This window comes from Pelodiscus sinensis, chromosome 4 (genome assembly GCF_049634645.1).
Source record: "Pelodiscus sinensis isolate JC-2024 chromosome 4, ASM4963464v1, whole genome shotgun sequence".
NCBI lineage: Eukaryota > Metazoa > Chordata > Testudines > Trionychidae > Pelodiscus > Pelodiscus sinensis.
This window is the reverse complement of record NC_134714.1, coordinates 74,923,134-74,949,561: the sequence shown is the minus strand read 5'-3', so window position 1 is coordinate 74,949,561 and position 26,428 is coordinate 74,923,134. Positions and strand designations below refer to the sequence as shown.

Below are 26,428 nucleotides of genomic sequence, written 5' to 3'. Positions count from 1 at the left end.
GTCGACCTCATAACCAGCTGTAGCACATACAAAGAACCAAGCAAGGGTGAGACTTAAGGCTTGTAGGAGGAGGAGACCATGTGACCATCCATTCTAGTGACCTCACCTTGTAAGAATAGAGTACCTATCATGAGATTCCCTCTTCCCTTGGGATCCAGTCACTGAAGAGTGAGGCTGGAATGGAAATTTTCCCTTCCCTTCTGTACAGGTTTCCCCTCACGTTAGGCAGGTGTGTTTGCCCACGAGAGAACCAGAACCCAGCCAATGAGTTGCAGAACCTGCCAGGCTTTCCCTGTTTCAGGGTCCACAAATGATTAGGGTCTGAAGCAGCTTCTTCCTTTTCTTATACCCAGGGCTGGCTTTGCACACATGCAACTTAATGCCCTCAGAAAGAACTGGCTGTGAAGAGCAGTGTGTGAATCTAGCCTGAGCTTGTATGATGGTATAAGGTCAGCATGTTCTTCTGATAAATAGGAACTGACACAACAGATTCCCATGCATGAAGGCAAAGGCTGTCGCTGATAGAAAAGATGATGGGTGTAGCAGTTAGCCATTGGCAAAGGCTGAACAATTCCCCTCAACTGAGCGATCAACAAAGTAAACTTCGGAGACCTTCCTTCCAGGTCAGACCTAGGATGCCTGGGAGAAAGTGAATGCTGAATGAACTGGAAGAGTATAGAAGAAGCAGGGAAACTAAAGTTGAGATGTGGAAAAGAAAATAGCATTTCTGGTGGGTTTGCTAGCAGGGGTGGAATTCACAGTCGGCAGCCAAGGAACTGAGCTAAGATCAGTCTCAAAATAAATGAACTAAGTAATTTCCTAGACAGGCCACTCAGGAACATTGGCACATCAGCCTGTGATCCTCTCACTAACATGGCTGGAGTTATCAGTCTAACATTCTTCCTCTCTCTAGGGCCTTTTCAGCGCATTGGAGGCTCTCCACTCAGACACCCAAGTGCATATTTCATTAACTTCTCTGTCCCACAAATGGGATGTTATATTGTCTGATAATATTTTGAGTATGGAAGTTTGGGTGGCTGTATCAAACCTCTCCAGGGTTAAAAACCATTCCTGTGCAACTGAGTTTACAGAGTAAGTTAGGAAGATTTGATCATATGACAAATACCATGTAACTTGCTATTGCATCCTTCTACTGAGTCCATCTCTCTGGCATCTCATAAAAAGGAACAACGTGAAGAGCACTCTCTTCCTCTTGTCACTCTCTCTTGTGGATCTGGTCTGAGTGTGTTTTCTTCTTTGTCTTTTTCTCTCCACGTCTTGCTCACTATTACGGGTAGGTCCAGTAAAACAGCAGATGCGATTTACATAAAGATAGGAAGACTGTTAAATATGTGGTGAGGCTCAACTTCTCCTGAAAGGACTTTCAGGGCGGGGGGCCTTCTGGTGAGAAAACTTTGTCCCTGGCTCTTATAGTTCTTTCATCATAGGCAGCTCCAGAGAAGCTGACTCTTGTGGTAGGGCCTGATCCTGGATGGAGAGGCACCCAATACATTTAGAAATTCAGTGTAATCAAGTAATATTAGGGCCTGATCCTGCCATCTTTGTTTGTGTAACTAGTACCAGTAGTGGACTAAGTAAGGACCATTCATAAGTGTTACCATATTAGGCCTTTTTTTGTATATCCTCTTTCATTTGCTCTACAAAACAATTTCCTCAACAATTAATTAACAAAGTCTTGTTGTACGTGGCTCACCCATATTTCTTAGCTAAACCCCTTTGACATTCTCTTGATTTTTTGCATCCATGCTGTGCCAAATCTGTTGAAATCCCTGTGTGATTCACAAAGGCATAATTTTGCACTCAGCTCAGTAGTGATGTGGGTTAGCAATGCAAAAGGACCAGAGCAATTGGCTGGACTTGGGGGCCTGCTTCAGTTTTTGCTACTGTACCACCATGTCAACACCTTGTTTACAATCTCAGGCTACATTAGGACTCCCCAGCAAATGTCATATCTCATATCACCGTTTTCCAGGCTACTACAGCTGGATGTGATGTATAGGGGAGAAGCAAGGTGAATGTGTTTTATGCTGATTTAATTTCCTCACTTTTCTGAGTGCCAGAACCACTGCTGTGAAGAAGGATTCCTCTTGTCATCATCACCTCTACACATTGGATTCTGTACTCTCCCTTTGTGTCTGGACCACAAACACCTACATGTTGACTTGAACAGCTTATCCAAACAATGGACGGTGCAGAGAATTTTAGAAGACACACATTTTGAATGATAAAACAAAACTGTGACATTAAAAAACAAAAGAAAACTAAATCACCTGTGTTATGGTTAGCTGCAGGATTGGCACATGTTTCACTTCATGTGACATTCATAAAGGATCACTCACTATTGCCTCATTTTTCTTAAATGTGCTTTCTGACAACTGAGTTTGAACAGGACATAATGGAAGAAATACATTTGGCAAGGGAAACAAAAATCATCTCCCCACTTTCCAGATCTCAGCCCTTCTATTAGCCAGAGATCGGGAAGGCCTTTTACATTGCTGGAGCTGCTACCTTGCTGTGCTTTTGAACACCTGAGAATGAACAGCATTGATCAGGTAGGGCCTTCTGGAAGTGAAGAAAGTGGTAGACTGCATAAGGACTATTAGTGTTAATTGCATATAAGAAATTCCCCACAGGAAGCATGAGGATGGCTGTTTACTTTGCATACACAAATAAAACTGGAGTACTGACAGCTCTTGGCTATAAAGAGTGGCTGGGAGGTAGTTTTACATTCTTGTGAGCAGCCTGTACTTCAGGAGCTATGTACATTCTATTTAGGGTTGCCGGGTAGTTTAACCAAAAATACCAACCCTTTCCCCCTCTTTCCCCCCTGCCCCCCCCCCAAAAAAAACTCACTTGGGGAAAAAGGGGGAGACCAAAGTTATTGAGCAAAAAAAAAAAAAGACCCCAAGAGGAGTTAAGCTAAAAAAAAATTAAAACAAAAACCAGCGTGGCCCCTTGAAGAAATGCTTTTGAGGCTTTTTGGCCCTAACAGGCTGCTGGTGGTTGTCCGCTGTCTTGTCTACCTGCTCCGGGCCGGACAGTTCCCCTGCGGAACCCAGTAAGCACCTGGGATTTTCACCTCCTGGCCAGAAAAAAAAAATCAGGAAATACCAGACATTCTAGGTGTCTGGTATTTTCTGAATTTTTTTTACTGGACAGGCGGCAAAAATACCGTTCTGTCTGGCTCAACACCGGACACCTGGCAACCCTAATTCTATTTAATCTTCAGTCATCTGCAAACTCAAACTGTTATCTGCACACCTACAACCTAGCACACCAGAAGAACAAAACCATGGCAGAGTGTGTAGCTGGTGTGTAGGAGGAGCATATGCCATTATTGCTTATTCATCTGAGCATGCAAATGCCTTCTTGGGCTAGCAGACATTGTAACTGCATACAATTGCATGCTCATGTTTGACTATTGGGGGCCTTAGGTCACTTGTTTCCAAGATACAGTTGTTCATAAAGAGTTCTGTTATCATTAGTTCTGGGTACTGAGATTAGCTTGTAGGGTTCAGTGTCCTAGCTACAGGCAGTCCCCGACTTACGCGGATCCGACTTATGTCGGATCCGCACTTACGAACGGGGCTTTTCTCACCCTGGAGCTCACGGGCGGCGGGTCACCGCCCGTGTCCTCCGGGGTGAGAAAAGCTTCTCCCGGTCTCTCTGGTCTGCTGGGGGGGTCCAGCAAAGCCGCTGGACCCCCCCAGCAGACCAGGGTGACAGGAGCAAAGCCGCCCAGGCGGCGGGGGTCCCGCTGCCTGGGCGGATTTGCTCCCGGGCAAACGAGCAAAGCCGCCCAGGCGGCGGCTTTGCTCGGGTGTCCCTGGTCTGCTGGGGGGGTCCAGCGGCTTTGCTGGCCCCCCCCCCCAGCAGACCAGGGAGACAGGAGAAAGCCACACAGGCGGCATTCTGCCGCCTGTGTGGCTTTGCTCGGGGGCAAAGGAGCAAAGCCACACGGGCGGCGGGGTCCCTCCGCATGTGCGGCTTTGCTCGGGTCTCCCTGGTCTGCTGGGGGGGAGGGTCGCAGCTAGTGCGCCCCCCCCCCCCCAGCAGACCAGGCTTTTGTTGCGGGATGCCTCGGGTAGAGCAGCTGGGGTGCTGCCGGGTTGGTCCTGTGGGAACCTACTGGGCAGCGCCCCAGCTGTTCTGTCCCAGGCTCCAGATTCAGCCGCTGTTGAAACTGATCAGGCTGATTCCAGGAAGCTGGGGGCAGAGCAACTCTGCCTCTGGCTTCCTGTAGTCAGCCCCTGGTCAGTTTCAGTGGCAGCAGCTGAATCTTGAGTCAGTTCCGACTTACATACAAATTAAACTTAAGAACAAACCTATAGTCCCTATCTTGTACGTAACCCGGGGACTGCCTGTATACATGTGTGTTGTTGAGTAGGAGTGAAAGGGAGCTGTCTACAGTTTCTCCAGGAAGTTGGGTTTTCTTGGTAATATACTGGTTTTGTGAGATTGAGTGTGGGATGTTGCCCTCTGGGTTCTGGCCCACAGAGAGGTTAAGGGACCTGCTGTTGTTAGCAGCTAAAGGAGTTTTCCTTTAACTCAAATAGTAAAGGGTTGTATTTAAGAAGCTGGAGGATCATACTCCTCTCATGTGTGATTTCTCTTATCTCTAGCACTGTTTATCTGAAGCACATAGATATCATTACAATAGTAGCTTGGCAACCTCATGCCAGGAACCCGAGGACTATTTGATGCCATTCATCCAAATGAAAAAAGCATTATGATTAATAATTCATTGGAGATGGCAGGTTCATATTATCCAATAGGTGCCAAACTCCACAGCATAGCTTTGAGGGTCTTCTGCCTACATGCTTCATGATAAAACCAAACTGATATTTGCCAAACAGCTCCCATGGAAATGTGTAGTAAAACATCAAAGTATAAAACCACCATTTGGTATTGACTATCATCTCCTGTTTATGGACATTCTTATGGCCTATTAGTAGGGCCTTGCCAAATTAATGGCCATGAAATATGCACCATGGACCATGAAATCTGGTCTTTTGTGTGCTTTTGCCCTATACTACACAGATTTCATGGGGGAGACAAGTGTTTCCCAAACTGGGAGCCCTGACCCAAAAGGGAGTTGCTGGAGAAGGATCACCAGATTATTTTGGGGGATGTTGCAATATCGCAACTTTTACTTCTATACTAATGTCAGAGCTGAGAGGATAGAGAGCGATGATTATTGGCAGATGGAGGGCAGCACTTTGCCTGCAGCAACACAGAAGTAAGGGTGGCCATCCTATCCCATCTTTACTTCTGCACTGCTGCCTTCGGAGCTGGGCAGCCAGATAACAGCAGATGTTGCCAGCGATACCCGCTCTGCAGCCAGCAGCACAGAAGGTTGGCAATACAATACCATGCTATCCTTACATCTGCCTTCAGAGCTGCAGTCACCTCTCTCTAGCTGCCGAGCTCTGAAGGCAGCATTACCACTAGCAGCAGTTCAGAAGTAAGAGCAGCAGTGCCACAACTTCCCCTCTCCTCCCCAATAACCTTGCGACCTTCCAACAGCTCCTTTTTGGGTAAAGTGTTCCCTGTAAGCTGAGCAATTGGGAGGCCACCCAGCTGGTTAGCACAGGGCCCACAGCCAGCTGCATGTGTTTCTGTGGTGGTGCATATCTGCACATGCCTTGGTGCACTTAATAAAATGTATTCCATGCATAGATGGGGGAAAAAAAATTAGAGGGAACATTGGTCAAGACCCCCACAAATAAAGCACTGTGGAATTTCAAATTTAAATAGCTGAAATCATGAATTTTACAATTTTTAAAATCCTATGACTGTGAAATTGATCAAAATAGACTGAGTTTGGTAGGGCCCTACATACTAGCCAAAAGACTCTGTCCAGAGACCCTGTGTAACATACAGTTAATTATTATATACTTAAAGGTGGCTGAGATAGAAAGTAGTGACCTAAAATGTGTGGCTATGCCTCAGGGATGCCGCTTTCTGATTGCCTGAGGTTTAAAGGTTTATGGTGTGAATTTAGTATGTTTTAAATTGTAGAGCTGGGATCCCTAAAGTTATGTCTATAAAACCTGTCACTAATTTTCTAGCTGTGGCTGGCACTCACTGAGATACCTGAGGCGTGTTGCACAATGAAGTAAGCATAATGGCTTTGAAATTGTGAGACTTCCTCTCTGCCATTAGTGAAGAGAAGGGGTTCTTAATCCAACACTATATTTTCAAGCCTGACTCAGAATAATCAATAGCGAGGTATAGCAAGGTGGCACGTAACTTTTTTCCTCTTTAAATTCACCTCTCCATCTCAATCTCTACCTCTCTGTGCATGAGACAAACATTAGTTAATTACATTTCCTGACAGTAGGGGTGGGTGTATATAGGAATTGTGTCATTCCCTGCTGACATGCAAACACCTCTAAATGAATCTGAACAACTACCTGTTCAAGTGCACAACAACTCTGTGCAACACTTGAGGACAGGAATTGAATAATATGGCATCTATTTTGAGAGAGTCAATGGAGTTTAGTTTAGAGGAATGTATTTACCTGGGCTGGTGCTTGGCTAAGAGACCAGTGTTAACACTTGTCTTTTGCAAAAAGTGCCATAGTATCTTATGACCACAAGTGATCAGACTCTTCTTCTTGCTGTTCATTTAAAAAGATGCCATATGTAACGCTAGTAGCCTCACGCAGCGACATTGGTTCTGCACTTTGAAAGAAGAACATTCCCTACTGACTCATAACCACCATTTCCTGCAGCATCTTGGTCCAAGAAAAGGCCCAGTTGGATTCTGCTTACATAGGGAGACCACAGTACAGCCAAAGCCTGAGTAAAGCAGTACCAGGCCTAGATGGTGTGGGTATATGAGTTACGGATGTTTGTGACTGACAAATTGAATAGTCAATGCAATTAGCACTGTTTGTTCAATTAGTAGATAGGGTGCCTCCACCTTTGAAATGTAGCAACAGGCTGTTGCTACGCTTCAAAGGCAAAAGCGCCGCATGGAGCCTGGGATCAGCTGGGGCCTCCAACTGATCCTGGGCTCCACGTGGCACTGCTGCTTTGAAACACCGTGTGCAGCCTGACGCTGGGCTCCCTGCAGCACTGCTGCTTAAAAATGGCACGGGGAACCTGGCATCAAGCTTCATGCGGCGTTTCAAAGTTGCAGTGCCACGTGGAGCCTGGAGTCAACTGGAGACTCCACGTGGTGCTGCTGCTTTGAAACGCCATGTGCAGCCTGGGGACATCCCAACTGGGTCTGGGTTGCATGTGGCGTTTCAAAGCGGTAGCGCTGCATGGAGCCCGGGGTCTGGCCCCAGACTACACATGGCACTGCTGCTTTGAAGGACCTCTCCTCCCTCTTCTCCCCTCCCCTCCCCCATCCCCACCGCTGCTACTTCTTTCTGATGGAGGCAGCAAGGCAGGGGCGGGGAGAAGACTAGTTGACTAGCCTATAAGCATTTGCTTATCAGATAGCCAACTAATCGTTCACATCCCTAATACAAGTTAGTCCACATATTCAGTACGGGTTAAAACTCTAAAATCCAGGACTCTGATCTGGCAGAACCATGCATATTGTTGGAGCACAGAGCCCCGCCTGGCCAGGTCTTGGCGGCGGTGGGAGCCCACCTCCAGCGGGGTTAGCGCGGTGGAGAGTACAGCCCCGGCTGGGGCAAGGAGCCCAGCCCCAGTCAGGGCTGGAGGTAGCGGGACTGGGGGCCAGGAGCGCAGCCTTGGCGAAGGCTGGGGCAGTGGGGAGTGCAGCCTCGGCTGGGGCTGTCGCGATGCAGGAGTGCAGTCCTACCTGCGGCTGGCAGTGGGGAGCTTAGCCCCAACTGGGTCTGGAGTGAGCTGGGTGCACAGCCCGGGCCAGCACTGTGGGGGAGGGGGTGCGCTCCCTGCCGGGGCTGGATGCAGCGGAGCTGGCCCCAGTCCAGGGTTGGCATGGTGGGGGAGGCAGGCCAGGCCTAGCACAGTGTGGGGCTTGGAAGCTGCAGCAGGCAGTGGGAGCGCAGCCCCAGCCGGAAGCAGAGCCTACAGCCAGGTAGGAGCCTTGACCTCCCCTTGTCCGGCAAACTCCATTGGTAGGACCACTCAGGTTCCGAGGGTGCCGGACAAGGGAGGTTTGACCCGTACCAAACAGCACATACTGTTCACTTCATCTGTTAAATAGTATTAAATAGCTGCACGCACCTTCAGGCCAAGTCAGCTTCTGGAACTCTTCCTCTCAGACTTCAACTAATTATCGACAGCTGAAAAATTAATATTGCGTTAGGAAAACGCTGACATCGACATCAAATGGGAATTATGTTACACAAAGGCCACACTTGCAGCAGCAGCACATTGTGCACAAATGCAACATCAGTCAAGCGCTTAAAAAAAGCAGGCACAAGAATTACTGGTATCAGCCTTTCCTCCTTCCTTAAATTAAAGAGTCTCCTGCTAGTCTCAAGCTGTCTAGTGCTCAATACCATGTTGTTTTGTGTTGGAAAATTCTCTTTTGAAATATTAATTATGTTCTGGCTGGTCCTGTAAGCTAACTGGAAATGATTTCCTATGTATTGCCAGAACCATTTGTCCAAATTAGTACTGTCTTTGTTTATATTTTAGAATTAAAACTAATTAAATGGTTTTCTATATTTCAGTATTGCAAAAAAAGTTTGCATTTTATGGGTGCTTTGTTCATACTGTTGCAATTTAGGGATTGTCAGTAGTTTCCATTTGGAAGGGCAATTGCCCATCATCAGGGTATTACATATGGGCCCCGCATATGTGGCAGCCACGTAGCCTACTGGTGCAGCAGCCTCCCCTAAGGCATCTCTTTGCATGCATGCTAGGATCAAGAATGTATATGGTTTTCTTTTTATGGATTTTTTTGTACCTATAGCACATGTCAGTATTTCTTAAGGGAACTCAAAATATGTCTACACTGCCGTGGGAGTGAGCCATCAGGTCCTGGTAGACACTTGGGTTTGCATGCCTAGAGGGCTGGTTGTACTTGAGAGCCCAAGCTGCAACTATTGCCTTAATATCTCCTCCGCTATTTATAGAGTACAAGCCCCACTATAACAAGTCTGTCTACTTGGGCTATGAGCAGCTCTCCCAGCTGCTGTACAGATTGCCAAGGGCTGGTTTGGGCTGGGAGCAGGGGCCGGTGTTTATCTCTCCTGGTCTGGCAAACTCCCTCATTTGGGATTGGTGAGGTCCCTAGGGTTCCAGACCAGGAGGGTCCAACCTGTAGACCTAAAAGAGAAGGAGGTGCAGGCAAGCCTTTTTGTTAAGGCATTGGGCTGATTGCCAGGACCCTGGAGTTGACGTCCCCACTATGACGGTGACTTCTTGTGTAACCTTGGGCAAGTCCCTTAAGACTCCGGGTTTTGGAGCAGTAATAACAAAATGCCAAAGTGGCAATGTCTGTAAGGCATGGGCATAGCCACTGCTTCCCTAAGAGCAACCATCCCAGAGGGGCTCCATCCAGAAACAAGAGAGTAACTCTTGCACTTGCCAGTACTGGAAACATGGCTATTGACAGTGACATCACTGTAGGAACTGGTAGTCAGTCAGGTTGTGATGAACAGAAATGGTTTATAGAGAGGTCCTGGTAAATCTGCTGAGCAATATTAACGTGACCTTTGGAATAACCTGCATTTTAATAACTAGCCGATGATACACTTGCCCTGTCTGAGGCAGAATTAGGGACTGCCTCTTGCCGTCTTTTAGAAGGGGACCAGCAGCACTGAGCTGTAGGTGTTCATTGGATAGCGCAGACCGTCAGGGCAGTAGGTAGCTGGCAAAATTGAACACACAACTGGAACTTTAACAAACACAAGAAGCGCAGTTCAGCCACACAAATCACCCATGTCTCTCGCTACAGTGAATTAAACATGCAAATACATGCTAAATTTAGGTTAAGACTGGAGATCTGGTCCAAAACACACAGGCGCACACAAGAATTCACTCCTTTTTTTTTTTTTTTGATCCCAGATTATTATCTGTACAGCATTACAGTTTGCTGAGAGACCTTAGACTGCTATTGGGGGGTAAGTGGGGCCAAGTGGAAGAAATGAATTGCACACTCCTCTGCTTCCACTGTCAGGGGACTGAGCTCTGGACTCATGGCAAATAACCAGTCCCAGTGCGAGTGGGGAGATGAAAGGGGGCCTTGGCCTAATGGGTCAGTGCAGGATTGTGTGTGCATGTGGAAGGGTGGGTGGAAGTCAGCTATGCACATAGCCTGTCATCTTTATGCTGAAGGCTACTGCTTAATATTTAACAGAAACTGAACACCGCTTTAGGTGGCATTTGCTTTTTAATGTTCCCTGTTAGAGAGCTCTGCGATGGCAGACAGATGTTGCAGGCTTGGTTTGCTAACTAGAAGCATGGCACATTCCAGAGCAGAAACAGTGCTTGCTTTCAGCCTGGAAAGGGGGAGGGAGGGTTTTTCCTGTTCCCAGTTAAGGTTCAGCTTATGTAAAATACGTGATCATAGTAAATTGCAAGTGGGCGGCATGCTCAAGGATTTTTCATCCATCGCCAGTTCCTCACATGCCCAGAAGCTTTGTCATATTTTCTTGTCTACTTTGGTTTAGTTGCAATATTGGTTCAAGGTTAAGACAGAGAAAAACTCCTCCGTGCTGTACCTAGTTTCTATGAGCTGACAACAGTCGAAGATGATGATAGATGCATTCTGTCAGGATTGCTAAGTAAGATCAGAGCCCAATGTTTAGGTTGAGGGTGTTTTAGGACCAGCTTGTTTGTGTTGCATGTTGAAGGGGGAAACTACAAAGAGAAAAAATCCTGCTAAGGGTCATGCTGGCAACTTCTGATAGGAAGATATTCTTTACACCAGGGGTGTCCAAACTTTTTTCAAAGAGGGCCAGATTTGATTAAGTGAACATGCGTGAGGGCCGACCATTTTGCCTGACATTCTTTGAACCATTAAAATTAAATGCAAATTAACTATTTTATGCAAAGTTTATTGCAAACAGCATACTTTTCATTTCGTCACATGGATGACAAATCTAAACAGGTATTAAATCACTCTGCCTTTCATATCTGAAGGCCAGATGAAAAAAAATCCAAGAAGCTGAAATATATGTCAGGAACATTGTAAAGTACATTACATATTATTGGTAATAAAGGTTGTCTGTCAACTTTTAAGTTCAAAAAATATGAACAGGAACATAACACCAAGTATATATGTTGTGTCCAAATATATTTATAACTGATTTAGACCAACTGACATTAACTGAGATTTTACAATGTATTCATCTCAATACATATGGATTCGTTGGGGGCCATAAAAGATAGATATTGCCAAATTACCTGTGGGGCCGTATTAAACCGGAACACGGGCCGCAATTGGCCCGCGGGCCGGACTTTGGACATGCCTGCTTTACACAGTGCATGGCTAACCTGTGCAGCAGACTGCTCCTGATCTCAGCATCAAGAGCTTGGCGGTATTTTTCTGTTAAATTTTTGACATTTATATGCATAATAATAAACCACCCACTGCATATTAAATACTCCTCATGCTTTAATATGAGCCAACCAGTATCTCATGGGGTTTAGGAAGACGCTTCCCCTGGTGGGCAGTCTGTTCCACAGTTGTCCAGAAAGCAATCCCTTACACTTTCCTCTGCAACATCTGGTGCTGGCTATGTCAGAGATGAGACATGGGTCGAGACAGATCTCTGGTTTGATCCAATATGACAGTTACTGTCATCTTCTCTGAGCGCTTGCTAGGTCTCCTTTAGAGAAAAATGTCTAGATTCTGAAAGAAATCTGAGTGCTTTATATGGAAGCTCTTTGGAGCCAGGAACATGTCTTAGCTTGCATTTTCTAACTCACTGTGCATATTATTATAGTTATGCATTCATACATAACTATATATTGAAAGAAGCAATTTTTTCTGCTGGTTACAGCACTGGGCTGGGAGTTAAGTCTGGAGTTCTAATCTGTCATTGATTTGTTGGGAAATTGTAGTAGGGCTTACCTGGCCTGGTTTAGGTGGTTGGAGGGGCTGCTGCCTCAGTTTCCTTTCTTCCCTAAAAGCAACAAGGAGTCCTGTGGCACCTTATAGACTAACTGAAGTGTAGGAGCATAAGCTTTCGTGGGCAAAGACCCACTTCATCAGATGCATGTGATCCTTCTTCCCTAGTTAATCAAACTCACAATCTGAGTGTTTTCTCCATAACTCTCCTTTCTTTGGGAGTTTCAGGTCATATAGCTACTTCTGCTTCTGGCAGGGAAGCTTCAAAGTCAGCACCATTTTGGGAGCTCCTGTTCAGCCCTGGCAAGCCAATCAATCACATTGCAGTGAACAGTGGAGAGGCCATATGGATAAAAGTACTTCTGAAGAGTGTGATTTTGCTCTTTGTAATACACAAGTTGGCACCAAATGCCAAGTAGTTTTTAAACACCTCCTGATGGGAGGATACTTTCTTCCCCCTTCCACGAGCTTCACATGCTAATTGAAAAGCAAGGCCACACTAATTGGATGAGCAGAGTCTATTTTCCAGGAACAATTAAAACCATTTCCCCCTAGTAAACTCAATGTAATTTCCTCCGACAAGTACTGCTACCTCTTCCCTCCTTGATTATGGTTCAATTAAGCATTTTTGTTTAAAGGGGAGTGGAGGGAAATAGTAGATTTGCGTGCAAGTATGTACATATCCCCATCTCCACCCCTGGAAACATAGAATTTATCCCAAGCTGAAGGGGGAGAGAAATACAGAATTTTTTTTGTTAAAGTGTTCTCAACATATCTTTGTGTCAGGAATTAATCTCATATGTCACAAGATACATATATGAAATGTGCCTGCTATGCATCACTATCATGCACTTCCCTAACTCTTGTGCCAGTTTACTGGGATTTTTTAAGGCTCCCTCTTAGGGAGAAACTGAATGAAGCAATGGTAGCCTTCTTTTGCCTTGAAAACTGAGTATGTGTTCTTGGCAGTGCTGAGACCCTGCAATCCAGGGACTGGCAGTCAGAACCTTTCCAAGAGCTGGATACTCCATTGTATGGGCTGCCAAATGTTTCTAAATGTCACAGACTCCCATGGAAAATGCACAACTCCTGTTAATTTTCTGCAACGATTTTTTTTTTTTGTATTTTCCAAACTGTGGAATGATCAACATTTCTCTGAAAGCAAAAGGCACCCAGGGTGAAAGGTCAGGTAGGTGCAATGGTTCCATTTATTGGGGGAGAGGGGTATAGGCATTTCATCCTGCTGAACTGGTCTGTATCTTGGAGAGTTTTATATTGCATAACAGCAAGAATCTTTGCTGACATGTTTTCAGTAAGCAAAATAACACAAAGCAGCTCCTGTGAGCATGCCTAGCAGGGTCACATGAGCTGTGAAGATTAAGAAAGGGAATAGTGGGCTGAAAGGAGGAATAAAAGGAAATGCATTCCCATAACAGAAATCCCATGGACATGTAGAGCTTTCGCATCTAGGCAGGAGCTGAAATCTTTGGTCGCTCACCGGAAGAGAGAGTGATTCCCCCGACTTGCGTAGTAATATGGAGTGTAGGGGGATAGGGGAAGAGAACACTGCAGCTTGTCATTAAGTTGTTGCAATGAAATGAGCCACCCTTCTAAGGGCACAAGGTGGTAGGAGGGTCATTTCAACAGTCATGCAATTGTCTGAGCAGTTTGTCCCTACACTTAGGTGCTTGCCTGAGTTTCAAAGGTACAGCTGCTGACTTCTGGGGGAGCTGCCAATGCACAAAACCTTTCTAAATCACGCAACTATTATTTCCTAGCTATGTGGACAGCGCCTATTAACCCTATTCCCATTGAACCACAATGCCATGCTGTAGCAGAGATATTCCTCTTGAGTACCACAGAACTCCCATGCTGCAAATGAGACAGAGTGGCTACGCATGTGGTAACTCTGCCTCACAGACTTAGCTCCTAGAGCCTAATGGACCAAGTAGGTAAGTAAGACACAAGCAAAGAAACTACAATTAGAATAGTAGCCAGCAAGTAGAGAACAAACCCTTTACTTACTAGCATCAGCTTTTTTACAATCTGAGTCATTCCCGCTTGCTCACATTCCCTACCTGCTGCTCAGCAGTGAGATTTAAAACGTGAAAATGCTGCTCCGACCAACTTTTTTTATTCCACAAGACCTTTACATTCAAGGTCTGCTGAGGCACACAGGCCATTTGTGATCCTGGCATCAGCCGGTCTTTATAGTGTGGAAACTTCTGTCTGGGACATGTTGTGTCTGGGGTTGATTCAGTGGTATTTGTTTGTTAGCTAAGCACAGCCTCTTTACTGTTTGTTGCAGCTGATTGGCTTACAAGGGGCTGGGTTACTCCCCAACGGGCTCAGTAGCATTCAACTGGAGGACTTTAGATCATACTGCTTTTAAAGTTTCCTCCCCGGCAGCACCATCCCTGATCCCTTCCATATACCCCACAAAATAGCCAGAAAATCACCCTCTTTGACCCAAATCCCACCATCCTTTGTAGCCTCAAAATACTGTGAGATATTGGGAACTGGGGAATGATTTTTTTCCTTATCATTTTGGGTGTCATAGGCCCAAAAAAGTTGAAATTCAGTAGAGTAGACCATTAGTATCTCTCCAAAGTGACACATTTACTTCCATGCAGAAAGATTCGGTAGCTGAAGTTCTCTGCAGCCAACTCTCTGACTGGCCTTCCTTGACATCATATCACCGGAGAAGGGAACCCTGCACATTCTGGCATAGGACAGAAGCATAGTGAATTGTGGAAATCTAGCTGCATTTCATGACACCCTTCCTCCTGGTGGGATCCTATTGGGCTGTGAGAGAATCTTCTAACAAGGAGTGCTAGAAGCCTCAGAACTTGGCTAATTTAAAATGACTGCCAATTTGGACAAAGTGCTTGGGAATGTACTGTCAGGAACATCTGTGTATTAGCCAGGCAGTACTGACTAGGTGATGGAATGGGTCTGTGAGTTCGTGGGTATTTCTCTTCTGCTGAGCACAGACCAATAAGCAGGAGAGGATACAGTGCACTTTGTATGCAACAAGAACATAATGCCTCTGTGGTATGCACCTTGCTAGTGGCAAAATGGAAGCAAGTGGTACATGTTTAATGTGCAGTTATTCCAACTTGAAGATATAGATGTTCGAAGCCTTACACAGGGAGTTCTGCTTGTAAATCCTATTATTTGTAATGATTTCTAACAGGCTTTGTGCATTCAATTCTGTTCCACTCTCCCTCCCCCCCACCTCCCTATGTATCACCTTGAAAATGCCTTTCACAATCTCAGCCACTTTCATGAATACCCAAATCAGTTTAGATTCCTCAGTTTTGCGTCTCTGATTAACTTTCTAAAGGAAGCAGCATCCTCTCCTTCCAGCCTTCCAGTTTAAATGTTCAAAAGGAAAAAGCTCTTTGCTACTGTGATGCAACTCTGAGGTGGATTTAGAAATAGAGAGTGGAAGAATATTTGATATTGCTTAGCTTAGCACTTGGGTGGCAGGTGTGTTGGGAAAAAAACACAAATCCTCATTTGTCATGTTGGGTGTATGGAAGTATGCTGATACATTCGAATTTGTAAATCAGGAATCCAAGTACCTATATCCTGTGGTATATATGTCTATGTAATTGTAGGGCAGTTTTCTAGTTTACTGCACCTTTTAAAGTAAAGGGGGCCTCCTTCCCTGAGAGCTAGTCCAAGATGGCTGACATATTATGATTATTTATATTCCTGTAATACCTAGGAGCACCTGTCCCGGAACAGGAACCCAATTTCTTATACTCTTACACCACAGACTACGTAGATGATCTTGGCCCCAAAGAGCTTACAGCCTAAGTAATGCCACATTTCGGGTCTCTCACACAATGCTCACTTATGGATATGACACAGACATATTAGTTCTTTCTCTGTTTTTCTGTTCCCCTTTAATCTAAAATAAGTCTTCCAAACTGAAAGTACGTGTTTGCTGTTTGTCAGGTATGTCTTCCCACAGACACTTAGCTTTACCAGTTCTGTAGATACCTAGTGTGCCAGATCTGTAGATATGGAGATTTGAGCTCTGTGTACAAGGAATGTGAAGTGAGAAAAGCCATTGATATTGACAGAATAAAACATGGATTAACTGAATGTCAAGGGGGAGCCTTGAGTAAGTTTACTTAATTGACTAATCAAGGATACTTTTCAATGCCATAATGAATGGTCAAATCATTGTAATAAATCCCAGACGCTAAAGAAAGCAGAGTTATTGTAAGTCATGTCGGTCCCAGGATATTTGAGAGAAGGTGAGTGAGATCATCTCTCTCTCACCAACAGAAGTTGGTCCAATAAAAGATGATACCTCCCCCACCTTGTCTCGTTAGAGACAACATATGCATGTATTCTATAAATCACTCCCACATGAGAAACTAGGGCTCAAGCTCCTCTGTGCCAAAACCACAAGCCTCAGCCACTTGAGCTAAATGAGCTGGCCAATAGCTAGGAGCAGTAGCAGACCCCTTAACTTTGTGGTACAGATATGAGGAGGGGGGTAACATTCTTTGTTCACTCAGTCTAACACAATGTCACTTCTCTCATCATGGCCCTGTCTGGGGTAAACTGGAGTTCAGATAATCAGGGTTGAGCTGTTAAGTCCCATCCCAAATCCAGTTGTTGGGGTTTTTTTTAACCTGTTGAACTACCAATCAGCCACACTCAGCTAAAGAGGCAGACTTTGCTTTTGCAGGAGGAGTTTTATCAAGTGAGAAAACAAGCAGCCTTCTGGCCCACTTCCCAACATTTATGTACGGGAAATGGTAGAGTACGTTTTCTCTCATTGTACAAGATGATAAATCAGCACTGATTGTAATGGGTTTCTTCATTCTCTGTCCAGGCCCTTCATGCTTCTTCCCCCGCTGATGGAGTGGATGCGAGTGGCTATTACTTATGCTGAGCATCGGCGCAGTTTAACTGTGGACAGCGATGATATCAGACAGACGGCCAGGCTGCTTTTACCAGGACTGGACTGCGAACCACGGCAGCTGAAGTATGTGGGCTTATCATTACAGTCAGTTATAATAATCTTAACACTTTGCCCTTCTGCATCACCTTCAGTAGGAGGATGACCACAGAGCACTTTAGAAACATCCATAAATTTAGCTGCACGGCACTCCTATGACCAACAGAGATTTTAGCCTGATGTTACAGATCAGACACAGAGACTTGCCTCACATGCAGTCTATGGCAGACTGAGAATATAGGTAGACTGACTGCCAGACCCAGGCTTTAAGCACAAGATCAATCTTTGCCTCTTTAAAAATAGCCTGCTGAAGAGCCTAAGTCTAAAGTCCTAGGCTCACAGAGAGCCTTCCTGCACAAACAGATTACTCACTGTTTCACAGTAAGCTAGGGCTGGTTGTACTCATTTGTGGTTCATGCATTATCTATGTTCTGCTAAGTTTACTGGTGTTAGCACTGATCTTGTATCATGCAACTCTTTTGTGGAAATTTGAAAGCCATCCAGAAGTGTAATAGGTGCAAAGTGAATTTTTCCTCTTCAAATTAATCCTATCTCAATTAATTATTAATGAATTTGAGTAGACACAAACAACGATAAATTATATTTTAACATACTTTGAAAAAAAAATGCACCATTGCTTTTAGGCTTTTTGTGTGAAGGAGGGAGCTGATCGAGTGGCTGCAGCATGGGGTTTTTAGTCAGGATTCCCAGTTCTAGTCTAAGATTTTCTACTGATTTTCCATGTGTCATAGGAAAAGTTAGTAAACTTTTCTGTTCTTTAAATTTTACCACTCTTTAAAGGCGTTGCAAAGCTGAAACAATGTAAAAGGCTCTGAGGTTCTCAGAATGCATTGCAGAAGGCAAACTATCAGCCTTCTCGCTTGCTTGTTTCAATAGTTCTTTCAATCTTAGTTGCATAGTTCTTTTTTTCCAGTCTTTCCTCTACATTGAATGAATTGTTCAAAACTCAATGTGAGACTTCCCACTTCCAGAGCATCCTGTAGTGTTTTAATTGCCACAGGTTTTTGTAAAGCCAGTAGAGAGAGAGATAATGTATGAAACAAATGGTTTCTTAATTTCTAAGTTACATGTTTCTTAATTTCTAGGTACATGTAGGGGAAGAAAGGGATTTTCAGGTTCTATTTTAGAAGTGTATTGACATAAATTACATTTTTAGATAAAAACTTTGCTAAAATAGAATTAAGGCAGCGATTCCATACCGATAAATTTAAGGTTAAAAGCCTTACAGGGCCATTGTTATTACCAAACAAAACCACCTTTAGAAACCCAGGCCATCAAGAGATTCCAATGAATGAATGGAGTAAGCGGGGATGAAAGGGGACAAGGATTCAGCTGCAGTATGTGGAATAAATAGGAATTAAATTCTGTATTCTAATTGTTGGGAGGGGAGTTTCAAAGCTGGCCATTGGAAGGAGTCTGATGAAGGTTTCTCTCCATGTTGTTCTGATTAGAGGGGAAAAGATCTGTAAGAAAAACCAGGTGCTTTTCCTTCCCATATCCATACATTTTCTCTTGCCCTTCACCAAACCTCTCAAGGACACACATGATAGACCATAAATTTTTCTATGAGACTAAAGCAGCTTTTGCATCAAATAATGCACATCACGTTTGCTGCAGTATTGAGCTTCATCAGCTGCTTATTTTGACCCTTCTTTCTAAGGGTATGTCTACACTAGAAAGTTAGTTCGAACTAACGGACGTTAGTTCGAACTAACTTTCCTATGCGCTACACTAGCGCTCCGCTAGTTCGAATTTGAATCGAACTAGCGGAGCGCTTAGTTCGAACTAGGTAAACCTCATTTTACGAGGACTAACGCCTAGTTCGAACTAGCTAGTTCGAACTAAGGGCTGTGTAGCCCTTTAGTTCGAACTAGTGGGAGGCTAGCCCTCCCCAGGTTTCCCTGGTGGCCACTCTGGCCAACACCAGGGAAACTCTATGCCCCCCTCCCGGCCCCGGACCCCTTAAAGGGGCACGGGCTGGCTACGGTGCCCGTGCCAGGTGCAAGCCTGCCAGCACCCAGCTAGCAGACCCTGCACCTGGCACGGCACAGAGCCACCCACCCGATGCCCCCCAGCCCACCCCCTCTTGCCGGGACCAGGCTGGCGGCTCCCGGGAGCTTGCCCTGGACCGCAAGAGGCGGGCACCTTCCTGGGCTAGTGCGGACATCGTGGACCTTGTCCACGATCTCCGCACTAGGCACAGGAAAGTGGCCGTCTAGGGCAGGAGAGCTGCCAGCCTGGCCACCCAGGACCAGGTGTGCATGAAAATCAAGGGGGTCCACTGAGACCCCCGACACTGAGCCCTGAGCTTACAATGGCCGTCCTGGATCAGACCAAAGGTCCATCTAGCCCAGTAGCCTGTCTGCCCACAGCGGCCAACCCTAGGGACCCTGGAGGGGATGGACCGAAGACAATGACCAAGCCATTTGTCTCGTGCCATCCCTCTCCAGCCTTCCACAAACTTTGGGCAGGGACACCACTCCTACCCTCTGGCTAATAGGACTCCATGGACCCAACCTCCATGACTTGATCTCACTTCCCTTTAAACTCTGTTCTAGTTGTAGCCTTCACAGCCTCCTGCAGCAAGGAGTTCCACAGGTTGACTCTTTGCTTTGTGAAGAACAACTTTCTCTTACTAGTTTCAAGCCTGCTACCCATTCCTTTCCTTTGGTGTCCTCTAGTCCTTCTTTATGGGATCTCAGGAAGAACTTTTCTGAATGCACCCTCTCCACCCAACCCCTGCTTTTACAGACTTCTATCCTGTCCCCCCTCCGTCTCCTCTTTTCTAAGCTGAACAGTCCCAGTCTCTGTAGCCTCTCTTCATCTGGGACCTGTTCCCAACCCCTGATCATGTTAGTTGCCCTCCCCTCTCCCAGCCTTTCTCTTCCCCTCTCCCACCTCCTTTTCCCAGTCTCCCCCAGTTTTTTTCAATAAAGACAGAGTCAATGTTGGAAGAAACGTTATCTTTATTTTGTACATCAAGAAGAAGGGGGGCTAGGGAAGGGCAAGTGGAAGGAGGTGAGGGAGGAATGGGGTACGAGCCCCCGATGGGGAGGACTGGGCTGGCTCTGCGGGCTTCTGGGGGTGGAAGCTCTCCTGCAGCCCCCCAATTACTCCCTCTCCCCAGATGGCAGCCTGCGGCAAGTGCAGCCGGGCTGATGGCCGAGTGGTGTGATGTGCCCAGTGTGGGCACTCAGGGCACTCCAAGCCAGAACTTCTTTGCAAGCGGGGCACCCCTTAGAACTGTGTGTCCGGGGTGGGGGTCGGGACCCTTTAAGCGCAGCCCTCGGCTAGCCTGAGACAGTATCTCCATGCTCTAAGTCCTCCTTTTATGCCCTGCCGGCACTGCTTCCGGCCATCCTTAAGCCCTGTTCAGAGTCCACTCAATGTGGACTTACTAGTTCGAACTAGCAAAACGCTAGTTCGAACTAGTTTTTAGTTCTAGATGCGTTAGTTCGAACTAGCTTAGTTCGAATTAACTAATTCGAACTAAGTTAGTTCGAACTAGCGCTGTAGTGTAGACGTACCCTAAGCTATTATCCCCAAGGCCAAAACCTAAGGACTCCCCATTAGGAGCCGGGAACATTGTCTGTGCTGCATGAAGAAAAAAAGGGAGATGTCCCTATTATAGCACCAGTGACACGCCCCTTTCACTTACAGGAGGAAATTGTGTCTAGTGATTAGAGCAAGTGGCAGGGAGCCAGGATTCTTGGGTTCTATTCCCACCTGTACCTCTTGCACCCTGTATGACCTAAGGCAAATCACATCTGCACTTTCCCTCCACTGCATAATCTACAAAGTGTGATGATAAAACCCACCTTCCAGAAGGATTCTGTCACTTGGTGGAGGTTTGGGGATGAAAGCCAGCGGAGAAGGTCAAAGTGGTGTTATAATGACCACTGTCCTGAAACTCAGGCTTTATGCATCTATCTTCTGAAAAAGATTCCTTAGACAAATAATTATCCACACATGTTGTTTGTGGGTCAGTGAATATAAGATTTTTCAATCCAGTGTTCTCAATGTATCATTTCAAAGTGATCTACAGTCACTCCTTACCCTGACCATACCTGCTTAAAAGAACATCATCAACTTAAAAATCACCTGCCTGAGATGTCCTCACATATTGTTACAAGGAATAGCTAAGGTCACTGTAATCCAGGGAGGAGAGAGCCAAAGGATTTCTTTGTTTTTCTAGATGTCTCACTTGGTGTGTTTCAGAGCACTCAGTGTGTAGTGAGTTTCATTATTCCTCTGTGTGTTGGTTAAAGAGTCTTCCCTTGTTTTCCTTCCTTCCTTAGAAACTAGGACAATGGGACTGTAGATCCGACGAAATTATAGTGAGGGTGCAGCTGACGGGCAGGCACAGCACCTGCAAATACAGTTTACTTATTTTCTGAAATTCACTAGACTTCAAGTTAATTGTTCTCAAGGAACACAGAAATATAGCATTATCGTAACAGCTTGCTCATCTAATAATTTTCCCTACCTCCAGGATTGACTGTTTATCCACCTACGGCCTCTAGCAGTGGTCACTGGTCCTGCATCTGTTACCTTACTTCTAGCAGTACAGTAAAACTCCACTGGTCCAGCATCTGATGGTCCGGCACCATCAGGAACCTGGAAGTGCTCCAGGCAGCCAGACCATTGGAACTGCTCTGCCCCCAGCTTCCCCGATTCAGCTGCTGCTGAAACTGACCAGCGGCTGAATTGGGGAAGCCGGGGGCAGAGCAGCATTGCCCCTTGCTGCGGGACCAACCCAGCAGCACCCCAGCTGTCCCCGATTCAGCTGCTGCTGAAACTGACCAGCGGCTGACTCTGGGAAGCCCGGGGCAGAGCTGCTCTGCCCCAGGCTTCCCAGAATCATACGCTGGTCAGTTTCAGCAGCGGCTGACTTGTGGACGCCTGGGGCAGAGCAGCTGGGGTGCTGCCGGGTTGGTCCGGTAGCGCCACCCCAGGCAGGCATCCTGATTCAGCTGCTGCTGAAACTAACCAGCAGCAGTTGAATCGGGGATGCCTGGGGCAGAGCCGGACTATCGGAAGGGGGGGCTATGAGGAATCTGGGGTGGCATCCCCCCACACCACCCTAGACCCCTCATAGCCCCCCCTTCCGATAGTCCAGCATATTTGATAATCCGGCACCCCCTAGGTCCTAAAGGTGCCAGATTATCGGAAGTTTACTGTAGTTACTGACCTGCATGCTGTGCTCATCTTTGACCAGTTCCTGATGAGTCACAGCCCACTTCTCCATATGCACCTTTTCACTGAGCTACCCTAGTACTACAATCTAATAGACAAAAAATCTCCCACAATTAAAACAAAAATCCCAAGACTAATGTTACCTTTCTGCTGAATTTTTCCTAGGAAATACTGAGATGTTATCTTCTTTCTGAAGGATGGTATTCTGCCCTGGACATAGTTGCCACTTCTCTCACTTGCCCCTGGAGTATATCAACACTTGCAAACAAATTGCAATACAGTACAAACAGTTGCAAATAAGCCCACTATTGGAGTTACCTGGCAGCAACTTAGCATAAACACTTGCGTAACCTGTGAAGTGCTTGTCCCATAATGTGCAGCACTTGCTAGGAGCATGAGATTTGATTTTCAAGTGCAAGTCCCTCCTTGCATTGTGGAATGAAGTTAGGACTCACTGAACCTATCTAGCCTTAGCAGCAGTGTGATTTTCTGTACACTGAAGAAACAACGCCTGTAGGTGGCACCTGCTCAGCTGGGCCTGAGCTCAAGGCCTTATCCCAGGCACTGCAAACCACGGCCTCCAAAATGACAGGAGTGGCTGGAAAATGCTGTTGCAAGGCTTTGTTCAGGCAATATAAGCAGAAGGTGTTCTCAGCTAAGTGGGTCTTGTAACACCTTTTCACCTAGTATAGGCATGATCTTAATAAGAACTAAATGGGCAACCTCTTGCAGTGTATGCCCAAGAAATAATTCTGTGCTGCCTTGGACAACTTTTTAAAATTTTCTTAAACCAAAACAATCTTCCTAATTAGCTCCATATAGAAACTCACACTGGATTCTCACCTAGTATACTTCATGCTTGTATATCACAAAAGACCTCATTTGAATTGTGGTCGTGGTGTTGTGTTGTACTGACTTCCATGTACAATCAGGCTAGCCACTAGACCAGTGAAGGACTTTGGTAATTGGACAAGTCTGCTGTGGCATCTGGCTGCCATTTGTCATCAGCCTGCAAAAGACAAGAGCATGAAAAGTTACCAGCCAAGTCTGAAGCCCTGAGTAAATTTCATGCAGAGCCTTCTAAGTGAAACCACGAATGCATGACTTCTCTGGCAGCCCACACAAAGTTTCAGAAGAGGTTAAAATATGTTAAGGTTGTTGACATTTTTCAAAGGAAGTTGACAGTCAAATACTGCAGCAGCTGGGGGTTTGCACACGGGTTTTGGGGTTTGTGTCAGGACAGGCTGCCAGTGGAGAAGATAGCAAATTCATCCTGATATCTCACAATCTGGATGACTATGTCAAGGTCCAATTGAGACAGGAAATACCTATAACTTGATGCTCCTTTGGTTCATATCAGAATTCGGGTGTGTCTCAAATGATAAGCAGGGGATTTACAATAATTTCCAGGCTTCTTTATCTTGTTTAGAAGATAGATAGCTTGGTACCTGCCAAGAGGATGAGAATGGAAGAGTAAGAGTCTACTATACATCTAGGGACCAGAGTAAGTTTGCTGTTGTTGGGATGGATCTGAGAATAGTCTGTCACCCAAAAGAGGATATGGACAATAGGCAGGATGTGAGAATTAAGGGATAAAGGCATGATAAGGCAAAATTATATTTGGAAATAATGTTCAGGCTCTATGTACAGTCATAATGATTATTTAATTGTGAAACAGTATTTGTACTTTTATTTCAACAGAGTTTCTCTCCCTCACTGCCTCTGAATATGGTTTCACATACATTTGATGTGTTATAATTCTGTAACCATTAAACATTTCTACTGGTAAAATAGGAAAACCCAAAAATGGAGCATAAAGCCATCTGGAGAAGCCGCTCTAGAAGTAATTGCTTGTTTAAAACACAACCCTTCCTGAAATGATTGCTGCACTTTTTGGCCTTTGTCCTCAACAGGCCTGAATGCTGTTTCAGCTCCTTCCGAAGACTGGACGCTAAAGCTGCTACTGAAAAATTCCAGCAGGATCTGGGTTTCCGAATGTTAAATTGTGGAAGAACTGATCTGATCAACCAAGCTATAGAGGTGCTGGGACCTGATGGGGTTAACACAATGGATGATCAGGTATATGAAAAGACCTTGAAAAAGTTTCCCTGTGTGAACAAATTAAATATTTTCTGTAGAGACGTCTCAGGTGATTCTATACAGCTGAGCTTTTCTCAAGTTCAGTTTGGGCTAGCCTTTGAACACTTTAAGAGAATTGTTTCTAGATTGCTTGAGGAACAACTTCATTCCCTGGAATGCTTTATGGCATGTCTCTGCTAGCAATGGGGGAACAGATTAGTATTCGGGATTTCTAATAAGAAAGCTAGATTTTTTTTTTCTTGCATGAAAATGTTTGTAAAATTAAGATCCCTACATACTTGCTGCCAGTGGCTGTCACCTCTAGTTCTCCAGTTGAAATCCAGGCCAGGTCAATGAGGAGTGACTAAAAGGTGTTACTATCTGATGACTTTTGGGTGACGTGTCTGAAGTGAGTTAGATGCTGCTCTTAGCCCAGTTCGCAGTGGACATGCAAAAAGTCCCACATGGAATGCTCCATAGAGAAACCAAGAAGAACTTGCCAGGATTTCTCTATCCTTTTGTTTCTTCAGATCTGAGTGGAGGCACATGAGGCAGACAGCCTGGAACTGCCCATGCTGACTCTGTTCCAGTGATTAACACCTTTCCTTGCACTGAATTGACTTTGATGTAAAACATGAATTTGAGATGACATTATAGTTGTTATGGCAATGAGCAGGAGCTGCTGCTTCTCACAGGTGGCTGGATATCTATTGGAGTGGCGAGGTTTGCTAACATACTGTATAATATTTATAGTGCTGCACATCATTGCAGCCTTGCAGACTTCATTTTAAAATTGAGCCACCTAAACAAATGCCTGCACACCTATTGCTTCTGCCAAAAAAAGCAAAAAAAGCCTCTAAGTCCATAAACAAGCATTGTCCATGCAAGGTAGTTGTGAATAGATGAATTATTAGGTGAATAATGACCTGATTTACATAGGCTTTGAGGTCAGTGGGGTATCAGCATACATTTGTGGGGTACACTAGTGCCACTTTTAAAGTGATACAGATGGTTCCAGTCTGTTTTGTTTCATGAAAATTAGTCACTTGTGTCCTCCCCACTTCACATTTTTGTGGTTTCAGCATATAAAGCCCAGAGGACTTTTGTTCTTTCAAAAAAGATCTTTGATATTTTTTGTCTCTGTTGCTTTGCTCAATGACCTGCTGATTTATTTATCCTCACACCAAAGAAATCGCAGCCCTACTCATTGCTCTTAACTGTTTTTCCCCCCCTTCAGCCAGCCAGGGGGTATTTTTCAGCCAAACTCGGCACTTTGATATATTTTGCTGACAGCTCAAGTAAAGAGGTTTAAAACTTTAAATAGTGGACAGCATAGTCTTATTATTACCCAATTGATGTCATGTCGTAGCCAATCCTACTGGAGGATTTCACTGAGCTAGTGTGTATCACTGTACTGGTGCTTATTTTGTGTGTCAGCAACAGATGACAGACAGCTCTCCCAAATTTACAGCACAGTATCCTGGCATCTTATTGACTAAGGAGGCTTGGAGGAGAAGGTCTAGGGAGACCTTGCTGGTCTGTGATCAGCCACTTGTCACTGTGAAACAATATGAGGCCCTTCTTCTCTTCTTGAGTCCCCAGAGCTGAGCATGCTTCCTCTCCAGCATTACCAATTAAAGGATGGGGTTAAGTGAAAACCTTCAATGTCAACTCTATTATACATTGGATTTGGAACCAGATCTGAACTTTGCAGCTGGCATCTGTTTCTGTAATGGAATGTGCCAGAGCCAGCCTGTCCAAACTTCAGATAACTGACATATGGAAAAAGACATGAGCTTCAGTCTATTTGATCGCAAAAACATTTTGGCCATTTACATCCTGCACTTGGCTATTTCTAGAGTGATTTGTTTGTAAATAAAGGCCCATCTAGCTCATGAATAATCTCTGGCTGGTCATTGTTTAAACAGAGAGAAAGCAAGAAAGAAAGATTACATGAGTAGAAATGTTCTTTGAGTGCTAAAATACTTTAACAAAAATCATCTTACCAGAGAGAGATAGTGTTTGCCTAGTAAATGCCTCTCTATTTGTTTCTTCTAATTTCTGCTTTAAGTTCTCCTGACCAAGGAGAATGCAAGAAGCTCTGTGATTCCTTTCTTGCAGCCTGGGGAAGGGGCTGCCTCTTAAACATGGCTCCA

General features: G+C 45.2%; 1 protein-coding gene and 1 long non-coding RNA gene across 2 annotated transcripts in view; one reads left to right on the top strand and one right to left on the bottom strand.

The window, feature by feature from the left end:
• Positions 1-14,714, bottom strand: part of LOC142829158 (uncharacterized) — a 32,042-nt gene extending 17,328 nt beyond the window's left edge. Inside the window, exons 1-2 of the long non-coding RNA XR_012903512.1 lie at positions 14,071-14,714; positions 8,194-8,252 (exon numbers count right to left, since the gene is read on the bottom strand). This is a non-coding gene — a long non-coding RNA (uncharacterized LOC142829158). The remainder of the gene's footprint in view (positions 1-8,193; positions 8,253-14,070) is intronic.
• Positions 1-26,428, top strand: part of ABTB2 (ankyrin repeat and BTB domain containing 2) — a 205,098-nt gene that overhangs the window by 152,965 nt on the left and 25,705 nt on the right. The window contains exons 4-5 of the mRNA XM_006124451.4: positions 16,851-17,003; positions 24,107-24,272. Of these exons, the coding sequence (XP_006124513.2) occupies positions 16,851-17,003; positions 24,107-24,272 (319 nt within the window). The remainder of the gene's footprint in view (positions 1-16,850; positions 17,004-24,106; positions 24,273-26,428) is intronic.